The sequence below is a fragment of the Solea senegalensis genome, linkage group LG6 (assembly GCF_019176455.1).
Source record: "Solea senegalensis isolate Sse05_10M linkage group LG6, IFAPA_SoseM_1, whole genome shotgun sequence".
NCBI classification, from domain to species: domain Eukaryota; kingdom Metazoa; phylum Chordata; class Actinopteri; order Pleuronectiformes; family Soleidae; genus Solea; species Solea senegalensis.
Window position 1 is genome coordinate 8,223,558 of NC_058026.1, and position 23,880 is coordinate 8,247,437.

General features: G+C 42.0%; 1 protein-coding gene across 1 annotated transcript in view; it reads left to right on the forward strand.

The window, feature by feature from the left end:
* Positions 1-3,815: 3,815 nt before the first annotated feature.
* Positions 3,816-23,880, forward strand: part of adcy9 (adenylate cyclase 9) — a 35,570-nt gene continuing 15,505 nt past the window's right edge. Inside the window, exon 1 of the mRNA XM_044028638.1 lies at positions 3,816-6,232. Coding sequence (XP_043884573.1) covers positions 4,330-6,232 — 1,903 coding nt within the window. The 5' untranslated portion in view covers positions 3,816-4,329. The remainder of the gene's footprint in view (positions 6,233-23,880) is intronic.

The following is a 23,880-nucleotide window of genomic DNA, read 5'->3' on the forward strand; positions in this document are numbered from 1 at the left end:
TACAGATGTACAGTACATTTGTCGATGGCCATAATCTGGCATATTAATAGTTTAATGTCTGTTGCAATTTCCCTATTAAATTAATAAATGAATAAAATATGCAACGTCTGACAAGAATCAAACCAAACAATGTCGAACTGTAGATCAGTTAAAAAGACTTTAAACATCCTGAAAACATGTGTACAAACCGTTCAGCTGTATTTCAGTTCAGTAACAGACAGAGTCCGTGCTCCGGTCATGCAGGAAATACTGAACTAATCATTTTAATTAACTGATTCCGATGATTCGGTTACACCCAGAACAACTGCTTTGCTCGTCAATAGTTTGTGGAAGGGCCACACGGCTGGTGTAGTGGTTAGCAGAAATGCCCTAACCCAGGGCCTTTCTGCATGGAGTTTGCATGTTCTCCCTGTGTGTGCATGGGTTCTCTCCTGGTTCTCTCCGGGTTCTCCTGCTTCGTCCAGTCCATAAACATGCAATATGGGGATTAAGTAAATTGGACACTCTGTAGGTGTGAGAGTGAATAGTTGTTTGTCTCTATATGGCCCTGTGATGGACTGGTGAACTGTCCAGGGTGGACCCTGCCAATCATCCTATGTCAGCTGAGGCACAATGACCTTCATGTGGAGGATACAGCGGTATCCAATGGATGGATGGATAGTTTGTGGAAATTAAAGTGTGTGGACCAAGTAGAGCCAAGTCATGCTGGAACTGTATAGTGGAAAAGTGCCATAACAGTATGTTGTGGCAAGGAGCAGGAGCTTTAAGTAGTCCTTGACCTTTTTCACCACATTTCATCAAATAAGTGCACGACAACCTGCAGGTTTCCCTGAAGTGAACTTTCCCAGAGCAATCAATAACATATGACACCACAACACAAACACACTCGGGCATGTACAGTGAGCTCATATTCAGTGTGTGTAATCGGTGTTTGCCGAGGTGACCAGCAGTACTCCCAGGTTTCGGTCACAGTGTTGTTAACACAGACTTATCAGTGTGGCTTTATCGACTCTGCAAACAGACCCTTGTAAGCTCTTCAACAAAAGATCCACACCACACACACACACACACACACACACACACACACACACACACAATTCAATGGGGGTTATTTGTTTTATTGGATTTAGTGTTTCATCATTATTACTTCTTCAAAGGAGTAACACACACACACACACACACTGAATCAGCAATGTATCTTCTTCTCATTCATCTGCTAATCATAATCTCATCACTTAATTCCATAGAAACACAGTGTTTATAGAAATACAAACAAAGCACATAGCACCATCCTTCTTTCTCTCCTCTTTGTTTTTACTTTTTTCTGCTTGAACTTAAAGACTGAATTATCACAACTCTATCCAAATATATATTCTTATAGTCTTTTATTGTATTTTCCCTTCATATATCTATATATTTCCCCGACATTAATGTACCTCGTTGAAGTAAAATCAATGAAAGAACACTTTAAATCGTTTGATTTTGTCCCAGTTTCAACAAGTTTGAAATCATTTGGCGTACAAATAAAAAAAATATAACATACACATTATTATTGTGCATCGCTGTATTGTGTTCTACTATAAAAACTGTCCAAGGGAATTTGTTTATAATCTTTAACTGCAAGAATGCATTTTGAACATTGATATGTTGCATTATTTTAAATGTAAATGAGGATTTCTTGGCAGGAATTAAATATACTACCCACATGTGTATTTGTAGGCGTGTGTACTACTAATTTGAAAACTAATTTGTTTTTTTTTATAGTTTTAGTACGATTTTTATTTTTATACTATGGTGCAAGGGCCTTGCTATGTGGAGGCTGCCATCTTGTGCTGCATTTTGAAGAGAGGATGCATACTAAAAAAAATAAAGTAAGACATCCTTTTAGGTACACCAAGGCCACCGTAGTTCCCTGACACACTTGTAATCCTCCATTTGTTCCAATAATTATTTGGTATTATTGATTAATCTTATTACCACACACACACACGCACACAGATTATATATAATCTCTTAACTCACCGGAAATAGTGTTTCTCTAAAGTGTGGTTTACTTGACAGTTTGGTCCCAACAACCCACACCGCCACAAGTGGCTGGGGGAGGATTTCCGACCCAGTCAGAGCGAAGATGGTGGAGGCTCAGGGAGAGGAATTCTCCCGGAGAAGACGCACAAAGTAGCCGTTGAACTCCGGCTGCAGCTCGGCTTTTATTGTGGCTCCCCCCAGCCCTGGAGCAGACAGAGAGACTTGAGTGTGAGAGGGGAAAGGGTGGCAACCAGCGGCGGACGGAAGAGGACGCACCACAGCCAGAGCGCGCAGCCTTGTGTTTGTTGGACACATGCATGCCAGCGAAAACTAGTGCTGTCCAGACCCAAGGAATGGCTTTGCGATAAGGAGACACTGCTGTTTATGAGGGGGGCGTCTTTTAATTATCTCACTGTGGAGATATCCGCGGGCTTTCCTGCATTGCTCTGGGGATTTTCTACTTCTGTGCTCTGGGGGAATGCGAGGGCAGGAAATCCAGCCTCTGCTCCAAATAACCAGAGACTCCTAACTGGGTCTCCTCTTCAAACGCAGGAAATACGGCCTGGGAAAAAAAGTTTGGGAGCTTTTGGAAACGAGAAGGGGGCTTTCCCCCCCCACCTCCCCACCACAGTTGTTTATGTTTTGCACGCGTTTTGCGACTTGGTTTTGAAGTGTCGCGTGTTTGTATTTGTATGAAGCGCTCCTGTTGTTCCACGGAGTGAGTTGAAGACGAGCATTTAGATGTTAACACGCCGTTGGTGTTGTTATTGCAGGCGTTTTTGATCATCACTATTTATAGACCAGCCTGTCCCGAACGAGGCTGTTCCTCATAGCTGTAGCCTATGTTTTGCCAACTGCGCGCAACAAGTTGCAGACACTCCCAGCAGATGCAAAGCTTCGCTAAACTGGGCGAGTGGATGGTATTTTCTGCGCTTCTCTTTTCGGATTACGCTTCTGTGGATCGCGCACAGCCCTCGCCGACCCCCTCTTTGGAAGGCAGAGGGGGGAATAAACCGTGGAGATCCGAAGAGGCAGTCCAGGAAAGGACGGGGCTGGATCCGTGGGAACAGGCCTGCCTGTCAGGCCTTTCATGATCCCATTCCTGGACTGGACAGGACTCCAAAATAACTCAGTCTGGATTATTTGCAAGGACCCGCTGGATTAAAGATGGAAGAAGAGTGTGTGAAGGTGCGAAATGCAAAATCCATCGCCCACCAAGTTATATATGAGAGGATGTAGTGGAAGTTAAAGTAGTCAGAATTTCAAATGACACACTTTTTCTTTTCTTTTTGCATAATTAACGGAATGAAAAGTTTATCTACATGATAGACTAAGTCTGATTCAGAACACACAATATAGCAGCTAAAAACCGATGTTACAACAAAGTGATTAAATTATTACTTTTGACTATATATTTTTACTTTTTGTAGTTTTGATGCGGGGTTTTCATATTTTAATAGCACTTTAGGGGGGATTTGAAACAAAGGGAACACGTCGTGGAAACACAGGGACATAGTGACTTTTGGAGCCAGCTGTTGACAGCCTGCATCAATAACTGCTCATTCATTCAAACCCCGGACCTGAGCGCGCGCGCGTGTGTGTGTGTGTGTGTGTTTTATCCTCCTGCCTCATGCCAACAATTCGAATTCGGGATGAAGAAAGAATCTGGGTATTTCCCTGAAGCTGTCTTGACTGTGTGATGCCAGCAGCATCGACACACCGCGCACATCCAGAGGAGGTCATTTCCAGTCATGTAACGTCAGGAGCGACTTGATCCCCACACACACACACACACACACACACATACACACACACACACACGCGCGCGCGCACACACACGTTGCATCACCACGAACTAGTCCTTTTCCGAGAAGGATGTTCAAGTCAGGGGGCAGAAAGAGTGATGACAGTGTTTTTACCGCAGCTGGAGAGAACGCCGGGCTCAAACCCAGAGCCTCTTTGGAGAGAGGGATGCGTGTAATGTGAGTACTGACGCAAAACCCGAGGTCGGATAATGGACTGCTCAAGAAACTGGAACGGTGCGTGATGTGTGAGTGAGTGTGGAGACTGCTGTGTGCGTAGACGTCACGTATGTTCGGCGCTCACCATTCATGCAGTGTGATCGTTCCAGCAAGCACCTCTGCACTCTCTCTCTCTCGGTCTATGTCTGTGTCTCTCCCTCTCTCCTCCTCCTCGCCGTGCCACATGTGCACACACGCACCCACGTCTGTAGTGGCCTGAGAGCCATCAGAAGACACTATTAATATTCAACAGCCCCCTCGTTTTCTCGTCACGTCACTCAATATGGCCACTCTGCAACAGCACCGGCAGCTCCTGATGCTTGGAACCGAAGTCAGCTGCGACTCCAGCGGAGACGGAGCTGTGACCGTGCGAATCACCAACAGCGTGCCACACGTGCATCGACATGAGCCGCTGAGGGCTGCCAACTGTGGAGCTGGAGGAGCTGGAGGAGCTGGAGGCTGTGGGACTGCGAGTACTGTGAACCCTGACCCCCACAAATACAGCATTTCCTCCAGCTGCAGCTCAGCAGAGTCCAGGCCAGCTGTGACCTCTGCTTTGAGGGTCCACAGGAAGGCACCACCGTTGTTTGAACGCTCTGCAGCCCAATGCTGGGACCCCAAATTTGACTCAGCCATCCTGGAAGAGGCGTGTCAAGAGAGGTGTTTTCCTCAGACACAGAGGCGCTTCCGTTATGTCCTGTTCTACCTTACAGTGGCAGCTGTACTCTGGGGGGTGTACTTTGGGGTCAATAACGACCGCTGCAGCCCTTTGACCTTCCTAGCACCCACAGTCTCCTTCTTGGTCTTTTTAGTGCTCCTTTTTTTGTTCACATTCACACAGCCCTACACGTGGCTGTACAACCAAACCTCCCTGCTCCTGATAGCGGTCACCTTCGCTATTACCTTAGCTCCACAGATACAGACTGCTGGTTACACTGAGCTGGAGTGGGCCGGTGGTGGGAATGCCTCATATCACTCACCAGATGAAATAGTACAAACTATAACCCACTGCATCTCCCCTGTAGGCACCTTCTCCCTGTGCATGGAAGTTCTGCTGTTGTTATACAGTGTCCTCCATGTTCGTCTGTATGCCTCAGTGATGCTCGGGCTTCTCTATTCTATTTTATTTGAAGCACTAGGATGGCTGCCCTTGCTTCAAAGCAATTATGAATCTGGCAGAAGGAATACTGGAGCAGAGGGTTCGGGCTCCGATTGGGAAGGAGACACACTCCGCTGGCTTGGTCCAGCCAAAGCTCTGCTCCATTTGTGTGCCCATGTCATTGGCATCCACCTGTTTATCATGTCAGAGGTTCGTTCCCGCAGCACCTTCCTCAAAGTGGGCCAGGCTATCATGCATGGCAAAGACTTGGAGGTGGAGAAGGCCTTGAAGGAACGCATGATTCACTCAGTCATGCCACGGAGAGTTGCAGACGAGCTGATGAAGCAGGGCGACGATGAGGGTGGTGGGGAGAACTCCGGCAAGCGTTACTCCTCTGGTGCTTGCTCTGCCTCAGCCATCTCTGTGGGTGGTGGAGGAAACTGCGGAGCTTCACAAGCCCAAAGTACCACGAGCCCCAAAAATCACCCTCACAACAATCACAAACGCAAGAAGACCTCCATCCCTCGTGGACAGATAATATTTAGGCCCTTCAACATGAAACGCATGGAGCCTGTGAGCATCCTCTTTGCAGACATTGTGGGTTTCACCAGAATGTCTGCCAATAAGTCAGCACCAGCCTTGGTGGGACTTCTCAATGACCTGTTTGGACGTTTTGACCGGCTCTGTGAACTAACTCATTGTGAGAAGATCAGCACCCTGGGAGATTGCTACTACTGCGTAGCAGGTTGCCCTGAGCCCAGACCGGACCACGCCTACTGCTGTGTTGAGATGGGTCTGGGCATGATCCAGGCCATCGAACAGTTCTGTCAGGAGACACGTGAGACTGTCAACATGCGAGTTGGTGTCCACACAGGCACTGTTCTCTGTGGGATCCTGGGAATTAAACGCTTCAAGTTTGATGTGTGGTCGAACGATGTCAATCTGGCTAACCTGATGGAGCAGCTGGGCGTGGCAGGAAAGGTCCACCTGTCAGAGGCCACTGCCCGATTCCTGGATGACCGCTACCAGAGGGAGGATGGGCGGGTGGCGGAGAGAGCGGGGCTGAGTGTGGTGGAGAAACTCAAGGGTAAGTCAGCTGGTCACCTCTGACTTGTTTATGAGTTTGTTGAATGAACTGAATCTTACTTTACAGGAGCTGAATGGTAAAGACACAAGATGGTCACAAAGACTGTCACCGGTCTTAAATGCAGGTTCCGCTAATCATTGATTTGACCTTAAAAACCATATCAAAGTGAAAAAAAGGAAAGTTTACTGAGTTTGTGATAACATGCTGAGCATCAAAGTTGTGATAAAAATCTGGACAGTGCTAAAAATAAACGATAACGATGAGACTGTTCAGACGTGCATAGGGCAAAGGTTGATGGGCTACATTGTCTAAACATGGTCACAGGGTTGTGTGGGGTCACGACATGCCGAGGCGGCATCGAAATATGTTATCTGACGAGTTTGTCCTGTTGAAACAACATAAGATTAGAGATCCAGGAAGAGCGGTGTGTTTGGATTCATATCAGCTGGCTCTCGTTCAACATTCAGTAGCAGTCAATATATAATAATTACTCTGCCTTTGATTGTTTATGTTGATCTGTAAATAATCCAAAATGATCTTCTCAGATATAGAACTCCTCACTGATGTATGTAACCCTCTCTGTAAGGTTCCTAATTAAGCTGTTAGTTGTGTCAGACTTTTAATGAATAATGAATTTATTATTATGTAGTGGACAGAAAGTAGGTTGTATTCAACTATGATGACAGGCATGTCCAAAGTCCAGCCCTCGGTCAGATTGTGTACGGCCCGCAGCTCCGGCTTTGTATGTATTATTTATAGCCCGGGGTGGAGTCAAACAGGAAATCGGCCTCAGTCACGTGTCACCCCCTTTATATCAGCTAATAAAGTTGCATCTAGAACCCAGAGTCCCGGCTTTAAAACCCACCTGTGAGGGACAGATTAATGCACTCATCTCACATTATGTCATTATTTTATTTGACTCCATGATGTGAAAGAAAATTGTTTTTTTGTTTTTTTCGGTTACATTGCCATTTAAGAATGATAATTGTGACAATGAAAATTAAAAGTTAAAAAAGGTCTGAAGGGACCACTGACCTCCGGATCTCTTCACATTATCAAATCTGGCCCCTGTCCTAAGAGATGCTTGCTGGGGACTTGCCTACTCATGGACAGCTCTGGCACAAGGATAGCATAGAACGTATATACCCACACTACATGGATAGCTATGATATATGATTGTGTCTCATATAGTCCTTATATTATATTATATTATATCATATATTCTTAGTCCAGTTCTAAGGCTATAACCTCCATGGGCTGTTTGTCCCGCTGTCTCTGTTTGTGGCTTGTTGTTGGAGCTAGAGATCACAGTTGATAAGAGGAGGGCTGCCCGGCTTTACTGTGCTGAGGCAGGTATTGTTATGGATTCCATTGGATTGAACAGCTGATCACCATATTGCTCCCATCACTTGAAGAATAGTAGTGTGATGGTGCAGAGAATAGATTGACAGTTGCTTGAAAATGTGGGTGGAAATTTGACACCGCAGTCTACTCTCAGTCCCGGCGCACATCGTTTGCTAAGTGGCAATAAAGGAATTTGTTTTAGTGGTGTTAAGTAATTCATGCAGTTAACATATTCCTTACTCAAGAGAGAACTTTTTTTTTTAAAAGAAGAAGCACACATAATAGGACATTTAGTACAATAAAAAGAAAACAGAGATGGGTACCGTAACTAAAATACCAACGTTTGCTTGCTTTTCTTTGCTGTGGGTTAAGTCAACTCTCTGTCCAAATGGTGTCTCTGTCTTAACACAAACACACATACACACTTAGTCTGGCTCAATACTCAGCATCAATGGAGCTAATCTTGCCAGTAGGGAATTCCTCGCGGGCCGCCTGAACTTAGGTCACTTGCAAACAGAGACTGTCTGTTCTATTGTCAGGCCTTATGTCAGAGTGCATTCACACTTGGCTCTAAATGGTGCCATCACTCTCTATTTACAGACTGGTGAACAGCAACAGAGTGAGAGATTGACATGCAGCTTTTGTTGAGGGAGAGAAAAGGGGGAGAGTAGCATCTAGTTTCCCCGCTGAAACAGAGGCTCACAGTTTCCTGCTCAGAGCAAGAGGCGACCTTTTGAATATTTGTTTCTGTGGCAAAGACAAATGGGGTTTGACAGGTTTCTGGAGATACATGACAGTGATAATTATCATAATAGTTAGTGATGTAACAGTCCTAATGGGGAAGCTTGCAGTATTACAGGTTTGTGAATAGTTAAATAGTAAGAGGAATACATATTTGTTTTATAATTATAACCGTTTGTCAGGGATAGGTCATACCAACAGAAAACCTTTTTTTTTTACTTTAAAAAAATGTTTCAAGCTCCCTCAGAAGTCTAGATAGTCGGCCTCTGGACTTGCTTCAGTGTTCTTGAAGACAAGGTTATGATGACCTGGATAACTGAGAGCCTCCATAGACATATTTCAAGAAAGTGGCTCAATTCACAGTTTGTGAATTGTTCTGTTGTTTGCTGGACACTCTTCACTAGTTTCATGTGACATTTCAGCCTTTGTGTAGATACCTTATAACTAAACCCACTGTCATGTCTAACTTCTTTTACACTCCATGGCCTATACTGTATAGTAAAATGCACATTGATAAAACAATACATCTCTATCTCTTTCCATCCTCTTCTCCTCTATCTGAAACTCAAAATCACCAGTCAATTATTTGATTAGAAAAGAAGTTGCGCTGAAGTTAGAAAAAGCTTAAGTTCGGACAGTATATGCCGTATATGCCGATTGTTCCTCTTGTCTTTTGCTTTGCTTAGTTTTAACATGAGTGAAAGGCCGAATAATGCTAATGCACCAGTTTCATTTTTCACCTTGCTCTCACTGCCTTGTCCCTTTGACACGCCATGTGCCCCCCTCTGCTTTTCATTATCCTGGTTATGTTATCACATTTAATGCCTCAGACTCTCACCTGTCACCCAGGCCTGTGCATATGGTCTGTTGTGTAACACTGCTTTAGAGCTGTTGGTCTGCCTTTGGACGAGGATTTGCTCTAGAGCGATAGTGGAAGGATAATATGGTGGCAAACAAGTCTCCCATCAAGGTGCAGTACATGGAAGGGATGAGTCATAGCTTTGTTGACAAATGAGTGAATTATGCATTTATGCAGTGAGGAATTTAAATAACAAAGTCTCACAGAAGTCTATTACAGATGAGTTTATTAATTACGTTGTGTCTGAGCTGTGTGTTTTCAAACTGTTTAGCATGCTCTACTGCCTACTGCTCCTACTATTAGGATGGGTCAAATGCAGAGGAATACTTTCCCTATTTATTAATAAAATTAAATTCTTCTTCTATGTGATCAGGCTTGGGACCGGCACTGGGTGGACACTGGATGTAGCCCTTGCGGCTGAGGTTAATTGAGAGTGCCCAATTATTCCAATCAATGGGGATTGGGTACCTTGTTCAGAGGTAAATTGTCTGGATTTGATGTGGTAACTGATGAGTTTGGTGCTCTCACTGTGGCAGCTACATACATACTACTGCATTTCCATTTGAAAATGTATAGATTCTGCATTGCTTTACTGCCATATGCCTGCTGTCCACAGTACCTTGACATTGTTTTAGTTTAAGAATTGTGAGACCTTTAGAAATAACGATGCAGTTGAGCTCATTCAGTCTGTGATAGGTTCTTATTGGCCTTGGTGAGACCATCAGTTGTGGAAGAAAAGCTCTGATACCTTACTTTCAGTTTCACTTCCAGCGTGTTGTTGGCAGATATCCCTGCGCTGAATTTTTTCTCTTGTTTCTCATTAGTTGTACTTTCTGAAAGTGGGCAAACAACTACAGAGGAGAAAAGTATCCAGTTCTTACTAGTATGCACATGCTTGGTATACCTGTGGGTGGATGTGATATATGTCTTTATACGGCATGTCAGTATGGATGCAGATCACTTCTGAATCACCTGGGTCTCTGGCTGCTGCTTGCCCCCCTGCCCAACTCTTGCATACCCTCCATCCTCTCTTATTCACAAGCACATATTTCAGTGCAGGTGGTGGCTTTTCTACCCTTGGTGTTTGTTTAGCTGGTCTTTATATCCTGCCTATATTCATTTTCTGTGCTGGCGACAGTCATGTTAAGTCTGTCTCACCAGATGATGAATTTTAAAAGCCTGTAAATTATTTCCACAGAAATCTGCTCATGTTGAATCGTATTTTTAACATTTAAAAATACAAATTGAAAATGTGAAAAGTGAAAATTAGATATGGAAATATGGAAAACTCAAAGGCTTTTACAATTCAAAATCTGGGGAGTCAGATTTACTTCAGATGTGTTTTGTTTCACGTTGTGTGTTCCTGATCTTCCGTCCGAACACAATAGTTGGTAGTCAAATAGTTAAGGTAGCTCTGATTTTACACATTTTTCAGTCATGCTCGGTTGTGACAACTGGTAGAACTCAGGAGTCATCAGCGTTTTTGCATATTTTAGAATGATAAATTGAGTACATGTTTGCAGGTCTGCCATTGTTTCAACCATAATCCAGAACTCAACAAGATATTTTGAACGTTTTTCGCTGGAATTTGACTAGTTGGCGGTGATAATCAATCACAAGATGGTAATTCTTGTTTGTATGTAGAAACCAACACATTGCAGTGTGGTGTAGTGTGAAGTTCATGCCCTTGGGCTGATTAATCAAGTCTGACTTGATTGAGCACTTTTTTGTCTATTGATTGACAAGTTCCTGACAGTGAAAATATCCTTTGGAGTCACGTAAAGTAAATTCATCATCTAAGTCAGCATAATAAACTAGCAGAAGTCCACTGACCCTGATCTGAGTACCAGACGTAATGGAAATGCAATCACAAGTTTGTGTATTAAACTAGTAGGTCAAGGCACAGAGTTAAGAATCCCTCATTCATTCACATCATGTTTATACATTTACGACTTTGACTCAGGTTGTCTGGACGTCTGTTATCTAGTTTCTCATCAGCCTTGTACTGTTCAGACTTTTCCTCACAGACACCATGTTGACGTGTCACCGTATAAAACACTGGTGTGTGTATATAATAAAATGAGCAATGGCTGAGTTACATCCATGTGACTCGCTATCTTACTGGAACACTACAGTAAATAATAATTGGAAGTGTGGACCCCATTAACATCCGTCCTTGTGGCCGTATCGAGCTACAGGTCTGAACAGTCGTAATGCGTACTGAATGCGATCTGATCCAATCACAAAAACCACATGGTTTCACGTTGGTTAGAGACCACTTTCTCAGCAAGACATCTTCTGATCAGCGTTTTTTAATGCTGATCAATGCTCCATGCGTTTAATGGCGTGTTTCCACTGAGTGGAATGGTAGGGTTTGGAATGGTATGCATTTTTTTGCTTTTGCATTAGTAATAGTACCAAAATAACTGGCTCAACCATTTCCTTTTGCGGGTTCCCTTTCCTTGGAGTACGAGAGTAATGGTATGTAGGGTAGAGCTAGACCCGAGACTCCCTTGCGACTGGTGTTTCTTCAACACCTGCAGTCTATTCTCATACAAAGTTTGGTGTATTTTTGAGACAAACAGCCACAAACTAAGCAGAAAAAAATTAGCTGCTGTGTTGTTGCCTGTTGTGTTGTGTTCGATGTCGTTGTTCGTTGTCGGGTACACTGGTACAACGTCACGCTACGTACCAAGCCTATCATGTAAAGGAAGTTCTGTCGCAAAACGCCAACCAAACTGCACCATACCGTACCAAACCAGACTGTTCCATGATGAAAACACAGCTTAAGTGTCCTTTCTCTCTGCTGCATTACATTACATTATGCATCACCTCTTCAGATCTTCAGTCATAGAGCTGCGATGTGGTTTTATAATTAAGATAATATATTAAACAAAATGACTGATTTAAGTCTGTGTGACTTAAACAGACACAGATGTTGAAAACAAATCAGTCTGTCATAGTGCATTTGTGAGAGAGCTATGATGCTCTGTATAAAGTTTGGAGGAGGCTTGTTTTCAGGTCTGTGACCCATCATGGAGCTATTTTTACCTCACTGATTTACAGATTTACTGTCACTGTAAGGTTCAAGGTTAACTGTCATCACTAGTGTAGGTAGTAGTAGCTGGTCTGTGTTTCTCACTGTGAGTCTGGCTGACTGTGTGTATTAGAGCTGCACAATATGGTCATCAAGATATACTTTTTTCTGTTTTTTTCAACAAACCAAACTTTTTCTTTGAGCCTGAATTCCTGCAGTACTGTAGAATTTGGTCAAATGTCAATTATTTTGAAATATGCAGCCCTATATGTATGATAATAGAATGACAAGAAAATGCTGTCCAGAATCGTCACAGTGCAAGTTTCCATGTGAAAACAGAAATCCGGGCATGATACACATTCACAGTAAGGAGACATGAGACGATTTTAATAGGGATTCATACATTTGTATGATACTTTGATACATCCTGTTATCTGTCTGACATGGTCATCTCAGACACTGCTCCATTCTGGTTCAGATCTTACCTCACAGGGTGCTCCTTTACAGCCTCGCAACTGCTTCCCACTGGAGTCCCCCAAGGCGCAGTACTGGGGCCCCTCCTCTATACTTTTTACACTTCTTCCTTGGGTGCATTCATCTGCTCACATGGTTTCTCATACCCTTGCAATGCTGTTGACACACAGCTTTATCTCAGTCTAAGTGCTGATCTCAGCTTGTCTTGCAGACATAGCAACATGGATCTTGCTTCTGCTAAACCTCTCCAAGATATAGTCTCATGGTGACCATGTCCAGACATGTGGCTCCACACTGTACAACATTAGAAAACAGTTCTTACTTGAACTTGACTCAAGACGAAAACCCAGTCTTGGTACAGGCCATGGTCATCCCCCACCTCAACTATTGTAATGACCTTCTTCTCGTTTCCAGTGAAACCACTGCATATAATCAAGAACACAGCTGTGTGGCTGGTCTTAAAACCAACCTAAAAGCAGACATGTCATTCCACTCATCAAACTTCACTGGCTGCCAATGGTAGCCTGAATCAAGCTCATTGAACTTTACCTGCAGAGTGGGCGTGCACCTACATTATGTGAACGCCACTATTCAGGCTTATGCTCCTTCTTGACCACTGCATACCTCCTGTGAATGCTGCTGTTATGACCTAGTTTCTATTGAGTCATCACCATCACCAGGTGTGAAGTTTCATTGGTTACATGGGAGTGGCCAACACAGCTGTAACCAATCAGACCCTAATCAGGTGTTAAAAAAAAAAAGCTTCAATGAAGTTTCATTGGCTACAGGGGAGTGGCCAACACAGCCATCCTGCCCTGTCCTCCCCTACACACAAGGTAATCTGAGACCAGATTCTTCTCACTTTTGGTTCCCCTACGGTAGTAAGAGGTAGAAGAGGAACCTAAAATGTTGATCTCTTCTAAATCGCATTTAAATGTAACAGATTGTTTGAGTGTTGATCAATAAGACTGTTGTTTAGTTTGTTTTCGTCTCATCCTACAGTCATGGCAGGCAGTTAAAGAGAACCAGGTTCATGTTCTATCTCTCACTGTCTCTCCACTGTCAGTCTGACTTTAAATGACACATTGGCTGAAACATACCTGAAAGATTCACCAAAATCTATGACAGTGTTGGGAAACATTGTTTTGTCATTACGTGTGTTACTGAGAGACACTAATGGGGTCTTTTTTTGTACTGTATGTTGTGTTCTGTGGCAGCCAAGATAAAAGTGTGGCAGTTTGAGACCGAAGGACGCAGAGAACAGGAAAAACCCTGCACTGCACACAGTTCCAGTGGGTTATTGCTGATGCTGCTGCTTCTGTTTAATGGGACATCAGTATCAAAATTGCTAAACATATTACATACACTTAACCCCTTACTTTCATATTCATATTGTTCTTGCCACAATGTTAAATTCACCTTTAATGTAATCGATGGAGTAAATAATGGCTCTTTCACACCAAGACACAAACAAACTTCTAGAGTAGATCCACCTGATTTTCTATTGTTGTACTACGACTACACGTGTGGATATAGAACTATTAACATTATAGTCTTGTAGGGGGTGCATCCTGATTATGTTATAGTATTGCAGTATGTATTTTCTTGAGAAAAGATATGGTACGAAAAATGTAGGAGAGGAGCGCAGCAATTATAAGCAGTACTGCTACAGAAAAGTCTAAATAGTAATCCGGTTGTGCTCTGTCTTGGTCTCGCTCTCCTAATACACCTGTAATCACACCTGAGTCACTAGTCTTGAAGCATTTGCACTGCCATCCCATTTACTGTCTATTTAACCACGCCACATGTTTCACACTGCGAGTTTGTCATTCCTGTTGCCAAAGAATGTGTTGAGTCAACCCTGTGTGAGTGTGTGTGTTCATAATTGATAAGCATGCCCAGCCCTGTCCTAGTCTGATTAGAGGCGTGTGCATAAACACATGTTGTCGCAGTTCATTTGAAGACATACTTATGCACTCACTGCCACTTTATTAGGTACAGCTGTCCATATACTTGGTAAAGCATATCTTATCAGCCAGTCACTTGGGGGCAACGCAGTCCGTTGAGTTGTGAAGACATTGTCAGAAAGACAATAGGAAGAAAGGTGTGTTTAGTGAGTTTGAGTTTGCCAGACAGGCTAGAGTATTTCAGAAACTGCACATTCACTGGGATTTTCACACACAACAACATCTAGGGTTTATTGAATGGCCAGAAAAAGAGTAAATGCAGTATCCATTTAGTGAATATGCCTTGTTGATGGTAGAGGTCAGAGGGGTTTGTCTAGGAATATGGACAAAATTATAGGAAACAGTAATTCAGTGGGTTAAAAGTCCGATTTTAGTTCTGTTTTCTTAATGTCATATAAACACGATTGTTTAATCGAGCTAATCTTAGTCGGACTAACATATCTGGATAATGTGATTCATAGTCCTATTACTCCTGCATGTATACGCTTCAGACTTGGCGTTCTGCGCATGCATCAACATTTCCTCCTCGGTCTTTTCACCCAGATGTAGAAAGAGATTACTGTTGTTGTCGAAATCATATGGTGGCGGCAGGTATTCTGTGTACGTACTGCTTATAAAGTGGCTGGTGAGTGTAGTGAAGTGGTCACGATCATCAACACCATGGCGACGTTTTGCTAGTGGAAGTTTACAGGTGTCACCTGCGACCAGAGTCCTACTGGACAAAACCAGCTGTCAGTCACACTTATGTTTGCCATACTACATCATTTACCAAATCAACATCAAAGCAATTGAGACCATTAACTTCTCAGAAATATTTTTTACTGATGTAATAAATTGTGTGGCAAGATTTTCATTTAAACTGACTTCTTTTTGCAACTAGTGGAGACGTCTGGCTATTCAATCTATTTCCACTTCCTATTTGACCTCATAAACGGTTTATAGCGTAGACTTGCATTAATATCCGAAAGACTTACCACAAACAGAATTTGCCTGACTTAAACCTCATTCTATTCTAAGTCACTGACCAACCAGACAGCCCCAGTTAACTGGTCTGGAGTCAAAAATTTGTTTCACACACACTCGCACAAGTTCTACCAAAAATAGCACAATGCGTTTCATGGAAAGCTGAGTATTACATAACACTGTTTGGGCACATTACTTCCAGTCTATACATGTACGTGGATGCTGCCTCTATTGAACACACACACGTACATATTCTTTGCACTCATGATGAAGTCATGTAATGATTTACTGAAAAGTGACTCATTACAGTGGATTCACTCACGTCTCACATTCATTTTTATTACACACAGGAGGATGACTTGCACTTCGCTCTGAGTTGCCACCCAAAGTTTTAGGTCTGGCAAGGAAATGCGCAAATACTTAAATAATATTTGAATCATCATGTAGTCATTGATTAAGCTGGCTTGGATAAATACAATGAGAATATGACAATACAATCAAAATCCTGTGTTCTGTCAGTGCTTTTAGAGATAATATAACTTTCAATTCATAGCATGGAGAACAGAGGAAGACAAACAAGTGTGGGTTTGACGTTTGTCTCAGTGTGTGTGTGTGTGTGAGGACAGGTTTGGAAAACACACATGGAAATCAGTAGCTCAGGCCACCAAATGTGCAGTGAAGTGGGCAAGATTTCGAAACTTTGAGCTCAGCCTTTGTCTTGCACATGACTGGTCAGCAAATGTCGGAAAAAATCCTTGTAATTTACTTTCAGGGAACAAAGGCCTTTCTGACACACCTACTAGACTGTTACTAATAAACCTGCCTGTATTTAATGCGTAACTCTATAATAACAATAGGTATAAACTTGATTGTGTGTGGGTGTGTGGTTCAAGACATTTTAGAATTGAGCACACCGGGCCATGCATATTTCACATGAGTGTCTTCTGTTTACTTGGCAGTTGTGTTTTCTGTGAATGTGTGCAAAATGGCATCTCCTTCAAATTCCACTTTAATGACAGCTGTGTGTGTCAGTGTGGCAACAGCAGCTGGTTGTGTGTTTTTGTATTTTGAACATCGGTTTCAACTACATTACATTGGACTGTCTCCGTGTTGAATGGTAAATATGAATCATTTATGCTAAGTTTTCAAACACAAAACTTTTGGGTGGAATCATCAAAGTGTGAATTTTGTGACAGATATCCTGGTTTGCGATTTGATTTGCTGTAAGTTGTTTTAGTGGAAAGCAAAAAAGAAGCTGGCACACAGAAGAATGAGTTAATATGGAGACGATTGTATGCTGTGTCACCTTAAAGAACTGGATATTCTCAGCATTGTGTGAACTCATTTCCCTGACAATGTGTGCATTTTAAAAGTCCGCCTAATATCGAACTAGTCTTAGTTGAACTAACATACCTGGATAGTACGATTCATAGTCTGATTACTCTTGCATGTATGCTTAGTCGGACTGGAGTCAGACATGACGTTCATAATTTCCTCTCCGGTCTTAGACCTGGAAGTAGAAGGAGGCGACATATACACTTCTTTGGACAACACAGCAACCACAAGAGCCATGATCTATTTAATTTGGATCACCATTAACATGCACAGCTGGTACAAAACGGCACAATCCATCGTAGGCTAAGTTAAGTAGGCTAGCCCAGTTGGCTGTCTGAGTCAGACTCTGGCCTTAGCTCGATTAAACTGTGCATGTAAACATTTAAACATGTAGCAGACATTTGTTTAGAAAAATGCATTGAAAGTTACTACAGCTCTTTTTTGGTTTCAAGTGAAATACACACCGATCTGCCTCAACATTAAAACTGGTTACTGTCTTTATTATTGTGCCTGATCTGTGAATATCTGTGGCCTGTTTTGAAAAAGTTCATTCCAGAACTGTGGAAAAAAAAAAGTAAATCTTGTGGCTGATCTGATCAGTGTCTATATGAAACACTAATCAATTACGTGGCAGTAACACCTCACTCTGGCTTTAACGTGCAGATATCCCTGCATTTCCAGGCAGTGAAAGCAGTTAAGTCCCATTATGAAAAAAAAGAAGCCTGTAAAGCATTGGTCCCTGGTGATCTGTGGAAAGAGAGAACTGTGTGACATTAGAGGGAAGAAGACATGGAGGGAGAAAGAAGAAGGAGCATGTTTTCTAGTCATAACCCTTTCCCAAGGATTTCCCACAGTTTATCATCGGGCAGCGGGGGGAGGTTTGTGTGTGTGTGTGTGTGTGTGTGAGAGAGAGAGAGCGAGAGACTGATTGACAAGCGCCGCTGTTGATCCATATAGGGCTAAACACTTAATTGTTTTCAAATCAAAATCACAAATTGTAACAAGGCAATTAGCAAATCACAAAGGGTGCAATTTAATCATCACATATTTTATTGTTCCACGCCCGTTAAAACGTGTAATTTAATCTTTAAATGTATGAGAGTAGTTATCATTTTGTAATTATCTGTATTGTTTTAAAACAAAGTCAGTATGAAACTGACATCATCATAATGTATTGTCATTGGCCCTTAATCCATGCTATACACCAGAATGAATCACTCTATGCAACAACTGTATGACTTAAATTAAACCCTGCAGTTTTGTCAGTGGTAGAGTGTGTTGTCTTTCAAACTCAGAGGTTGTGGGTTCAATTCCCAGTTCCACTAGGCTACATGCCAGTGTGTCCTTGGGCAAGACACAACCCCCTGCTGTGCTGACAGCGTGTGACTGGCTATAATAGAAAATGCACTGCACATAGAAAGTGTGAGTGAATGGCAAATCAAGTAGTCAGCAAGACTAGAAAAGTGCTACCAACCATTTAACATATGTTGTTTTTCTTGTTAGGAAAATAATGTATTGCATGTTTCGTTGATGACAGCAAGTAAAATGATTACCATTAATCGGATGAAACCTAATCCTCCTACGATTGTACGGTGGAGACTGAAAGTAAATCACATTTACACATCATGAAATACTTAAAGCCCAGTTACAGCTAAATGTGCCAATTTCTTTTGAGATAATGGTCTCCAGTAATTCAACATCCTGACCAGGATCTTGGACCTTGCACCCTAACCTTCTAAGAATTGTATGGATATGTGATGTTGTTTATTTTTCACATCTTGCTTCTTAATTATTTAACTTTCTTTCTTTCTTTCTTTCTTTATTCATATGTGTGCTCTGTTTTTGTGTTATTTCTATAGGATCGGAATATTGTAGCCCCATCTCAAGACTGTTCCCTTTCGTTGTATGAGATTTTTCAAATAGAGGCAATAAAGTTAATTTAAAAAAATGTATTTTAGTACATAAATCTGATCCTGTACAAGTCGAAGAGAGAGAGAAACAATCACAGTCAGCTGGAGCTAAGTAGCATCAGCTAAGTTTATGCAGTGTTAATTATTAACTTTACAAGTTAAGTTAGCAAATGTATCCACAGAGCTGGTGAGTAGACCTAGGTAGGTTGCTATAATTATGTTAACATAGTTAAGGCGTTATGTTAACTCCTTATTGGCTTTACTAGCTGTGCTAGCTGGGTGCACTGCTAAATGATGATATGGTCAGAGTTAATATTTGTCCGAGGGTGTGAACACGTGTAAAACAAAGTGACACGCCAGTCGTCATGAGTGTCCCCTTTGCGGCAGGACCAAGGCTGGTCATTTCTTGTTCAAGGACTTGTCCTCTGCCATTGAGCAACGGCCTCCCGGAGAGAAACCCAGAGCCTGTGTGAAGTGAGACGCTAAAATGCCTTGTTAACAGCTGTGAGCGTGTGTGTTTATGAGAGTGACGCAGTGATAGTTGGAGTGCGTCATTGCTCTTGTCAACCCGCTGCTCCACATGTCACACACACACACACACACACACACACAGACTTACCGGACCTTCTGAGAGTAAAGCCACAGATATATAGATGCAAACGTTTGAAAAAAGGGGACATGTATTTTTTTCACCCTCTTGTCTTTATTAGACAGATTAGCAGAAGATTTTATCTGTTGACATTATAAAATCTGGTTATCAGCATGTAGTTATTGGATCCTGGTTCCAGTTCATGTCATGTTATTTACTTTTAGACAACTGTTTACCACTAATTGCCCTTGTTTCTTATTGTGTTTCACTCTCCCGCTGGTTTGTCACTGGTTCCACTCACAACAAGTTCTTTCATATTTGACTTTTTTCTAAGGCTAATGTGACAAAGATATTGTTTTTGACCAAAACCCACAAACCCATGGTTACATTTACATTATGTGATGATTACTGATTCCCCAGGCAGCTTATAGATGCTCCACTGAGTTTCCCTGAGTCTGAGTTACAAAAAAAGACAGATAAATAAGGTAGAGGGAAAACAGAGAGAGAGAGTGAGGACTGAAATGATGGCACAAGAGAGGGGAAAGGGGGGAGGGAGGGAAGGATGGATGGATGTGAGGCAGGGAGGAATGAGAGGTTATTTCGAAGGAGGATCGTATGAGAGCGTGTGAGAGGCTCATCCCTGAGCTCCATCAGTGTGTCCAAATATGGAGTCATGAGGCCTGTAGTCAAGACCTACCACTGACCAGGGAGAAAACCAGAGGGTAGTGGGTGGGAGGAAGTGGAAGGAAGATGGCTGAAAATTGAAAGAACAGAGACGGCAGAGATAAGACAGAGCGGCCAGATATGAAGAGAGTTAGTGAGAGGTGGCAGGAGATGCAAGGTTTTGGTGAGACAAAAAAGAGAAAGTAAAAGATGAAGGTTAGAGATAGTTGGGCACAGCAGGAAGGCCAAATCTGAGAAAAGGAAAAACATGCTGATCTCTATTTTTAGTACTGGAGTTGTTTATTTTCTGACTGATGGAAGTGAAGAATGTGAGAGAAGGTTAGATGAAGCTTGAAGAGAGAGAAAGGGAAGTTTAGTCCCTGTCTGTCCTTCTCATGTCATTTTCTAGTTCAGTCATGAGGTTGACTCCAGACATTCAGATGTGTAACTGGTTTTGAGTAAATGCCCATGTTCACTGCTCTGTCTGTGGGATCAGAGGGAAGCTTGTGACCTCTGGGTCACTGGGGACAGTTTTGATCATGTGGTTGGAAGCCGCCATCAGGTCACAGGGCATTTGTCAGGAACTGCAAAGTCCGGATTGGGATCTACACTCTGGAGAATATCTGAAATGTCCACCCAGACGCTCATAGAGCAGCATGGCTCTTCAGGGCCCTGAGTTTGAATTTGTGTTTGTTGTTACAGTTCTGCAGCGATGTATGTGTGGTGGACGTGTCAGGGTTTGTATGTAGTAGACACTTTTTCCAAAGGCCCAAATTTAAGATCTATGTTGTGCAGCTCATCTGACATAGGGTTGATGCTGCTTCAGTAATTATAAATGGAATATCTTCACTTTTTCATGCATTAAAATATTGAATAAAAACTGAATCACATAATCACATAATTGAAAAAAAAACACTTTTTTAAAATGAAATCAGCAAAATCGTTAAGCTCTCTCACGAGTCATCTCACCCTGAGTCCATGTGTATGTGTGTCAGCGTGTCAGGAAGGTGGGAGCGCGTGGTACGTCATTTTGGGGTGTGTTCACATGTGATCATGGTCTTCAGGTGTGTATGTGGAATTTGACGAGTCAGCTTTGCTTCCTCTCCATCCATCCTTCCCTCTGTTCATTCATTCATTCAGACTCACTCATATGGGGGCGAAGACGTTGGCACAGCAGTGCACTACATAGGATGAGTCACACGCGTAGAAAATGCTATGTGTGTGTGTGTGTAAGAAACAGATCAGTGTGTATGAGGCAGACAGAAGCTTCATATTTCCTGGACAGTGTATCCTTTGCCCTTTTGGTGGATGTTGGTCGTGTATGAACTCAGGGCACGTTTTGATCACGTTTGCACAAACATGGCATATTGCATAGTTTTCTACAGCTCAGTCCAGTTCTCCAGAGGCTCAGTCTCTTCATTGTACAGTACACTGCTGTCTTTTATAGTGGTCCCTATTGAATAATTGCAAAAAGATTGGAAACAGGAACCTAACATTGAAATTTCAGAAACAGCTTGGGAGAGGATTCTTGATCAAATTCACAGTAGCTCCATCAACTCCAGACTCTCCTTGGTTCAATTTAAAGGTCCACAGATTTCACTATTCTAAAGCCACGACATTTACCCAGAAAATTCAACCCCTACCCATCAGTTTGGTCTTGTCCAAACCTCGTCTTTCTGGTCCCTTCTTCTGTAGTTAGTGACTGGACTTGCTTGAGTTGCCCACAGCTAACTACTGAAGAAGATTATGACTGAGAACCTTATTCTTGACTATATATCATAAGACCATTCCACCTGACCCAGTCCTAGCCATTTTTGGCTCAGTGCAGTAGATTCCTCCATCTTCCATTTCTTTATCCATCTTTTCATATAGTTTATAGTTATTTATTCTTATTCACCTATTTTGTCAGGGGGTTGAGAGGGTTGTGTTCCTATGTTCTGTTTTTTTATGAAAATGTTTAAAACCTGAAGAATGACCTTGTATTTTGTACTGTATGTTCAATAAATATATGTATATTTATATACATATATATAATTTATACATATATGTATATATATATATATGTATATATATATATATGTATATATATATATATATATATATATATATATATATATTCATATGACTTTGTGCATATGGATCACTTGCATCTTGTCAATACATTAGTAAAGAGACGGTACAAATAGAAACACTTTTTATATGACATGGAAAATAGGTAGACTTACATAATAGAGGTAATGAAATAATGACAGTGCATGTGTGTCTGTGTGAGAGGATGAGATCACTAGTGAGTGAGTGAGTGAGTGAGAGAGAGAGAGAGAGAGACTGTGCCATAATTGGATTTGTAGGGTTAGAAGGTTCTGATATGCTATTTGATGCACTTGTGTGGTTGAGCAGCGATGTGATTATAACTGCTAAAGTGCAGACTGTCTCATGAATTGGGGTGAAACTTGGGTTGAGTATGTATTTAGTTAAGGTCATTACTGGGAGTGATTTTATTCTGCACTGACACAAATATATACGTGAACATGAATACACACCTGTCTGATGTCTCTTCTGTGTCTTGTATATTAAGTGATAGAGCATATACTCATTTTACATCAGGTCTAATGTTCAACCTCATCTTAAGTTTCTTATATGTAGTTAGTCTAATACAGCGCTGCTTATGTTGAAAATGTTGGCAGCTCACGGAAAACCATCCAGTGGGAATGTCAGAAAGAAAGATTTTAGTACATAATTTTGTAATTTTTGTCTGAAACACCTTTTAATGGCATTTGTTGAAATCCTCTTCACGTCCAAATAGCCATGAATAAGTAACTTTGTCAAAAAATCTTGTGCAAGGTTATTGTAGTTAACGAAAGCAAACAAAAATAATGAAAACTAAAATTGAAAAAAACATTTTTGTTAAATGAAATAAAAATATAATAAAATAAAAACTGAGAACAAGATGTGACCTATAACAGGTTCCAAGCGAGCTGAGCCGACACTATGTGTGATGTCGTCAGACCGTCGTGCACTGATTGGTCAGAGTGCCGTCACTGGGAGAGGCACAAGAATCAAACCGTACAACACCGAACTGTAGATCAGTTGAAAAAGATTTAACAATCCTGAAAAGGTGGGTTAATCTCCAACATTTAGCAAGGAAAATGTCTAAAATCTCCTCACTTATACACGGACTACTTCACCGATTTGTATTTAGCAAGAGGAGTCTGGTGTATTTAGCAACAGCACTGCTGAAAGCCTGCGATCGCGAGCGACGAGTTGCATCACAAATTCTGCCGCTGTATTCCAGTTCAGTGTCTGGGGAGTCTGTGCTCTAGTCATGGACAAAGAACTGAACAAATCTTTTTTAATTAACTGATTCTAATGATTTAATACATCGAAAATAACTGTTTTACAAGTCACTAGTCACCAGTTTGTGTGTGTGTCACGTATAAAACAAAGTCACGACAGTTTCATGCAGCGGTGCAGTGATGACTCCGCCCACGTTGAGGAGGTACTGAGATAAAGCGAGGCAGTACACTAATAGTTGTAGTAATAGCTGTGGTGCTAGTAGTAATAGTAGTGGTTGCAGTAGCAGTTGTCATATATATAGAAGTCGTCCTCAGGTGAACTCTCTCCTCTCCAACCAGCTGGTATCAATATATCAATAAAAGCCATATTGAGTCTTCAGAGTGCTGTCACTTTCTTTCCTAGAGTGCTGTCCTATCAATATGCAAAGACACACAAACACACATACAGTAGCTCAGTTGAATTGGATTAATGG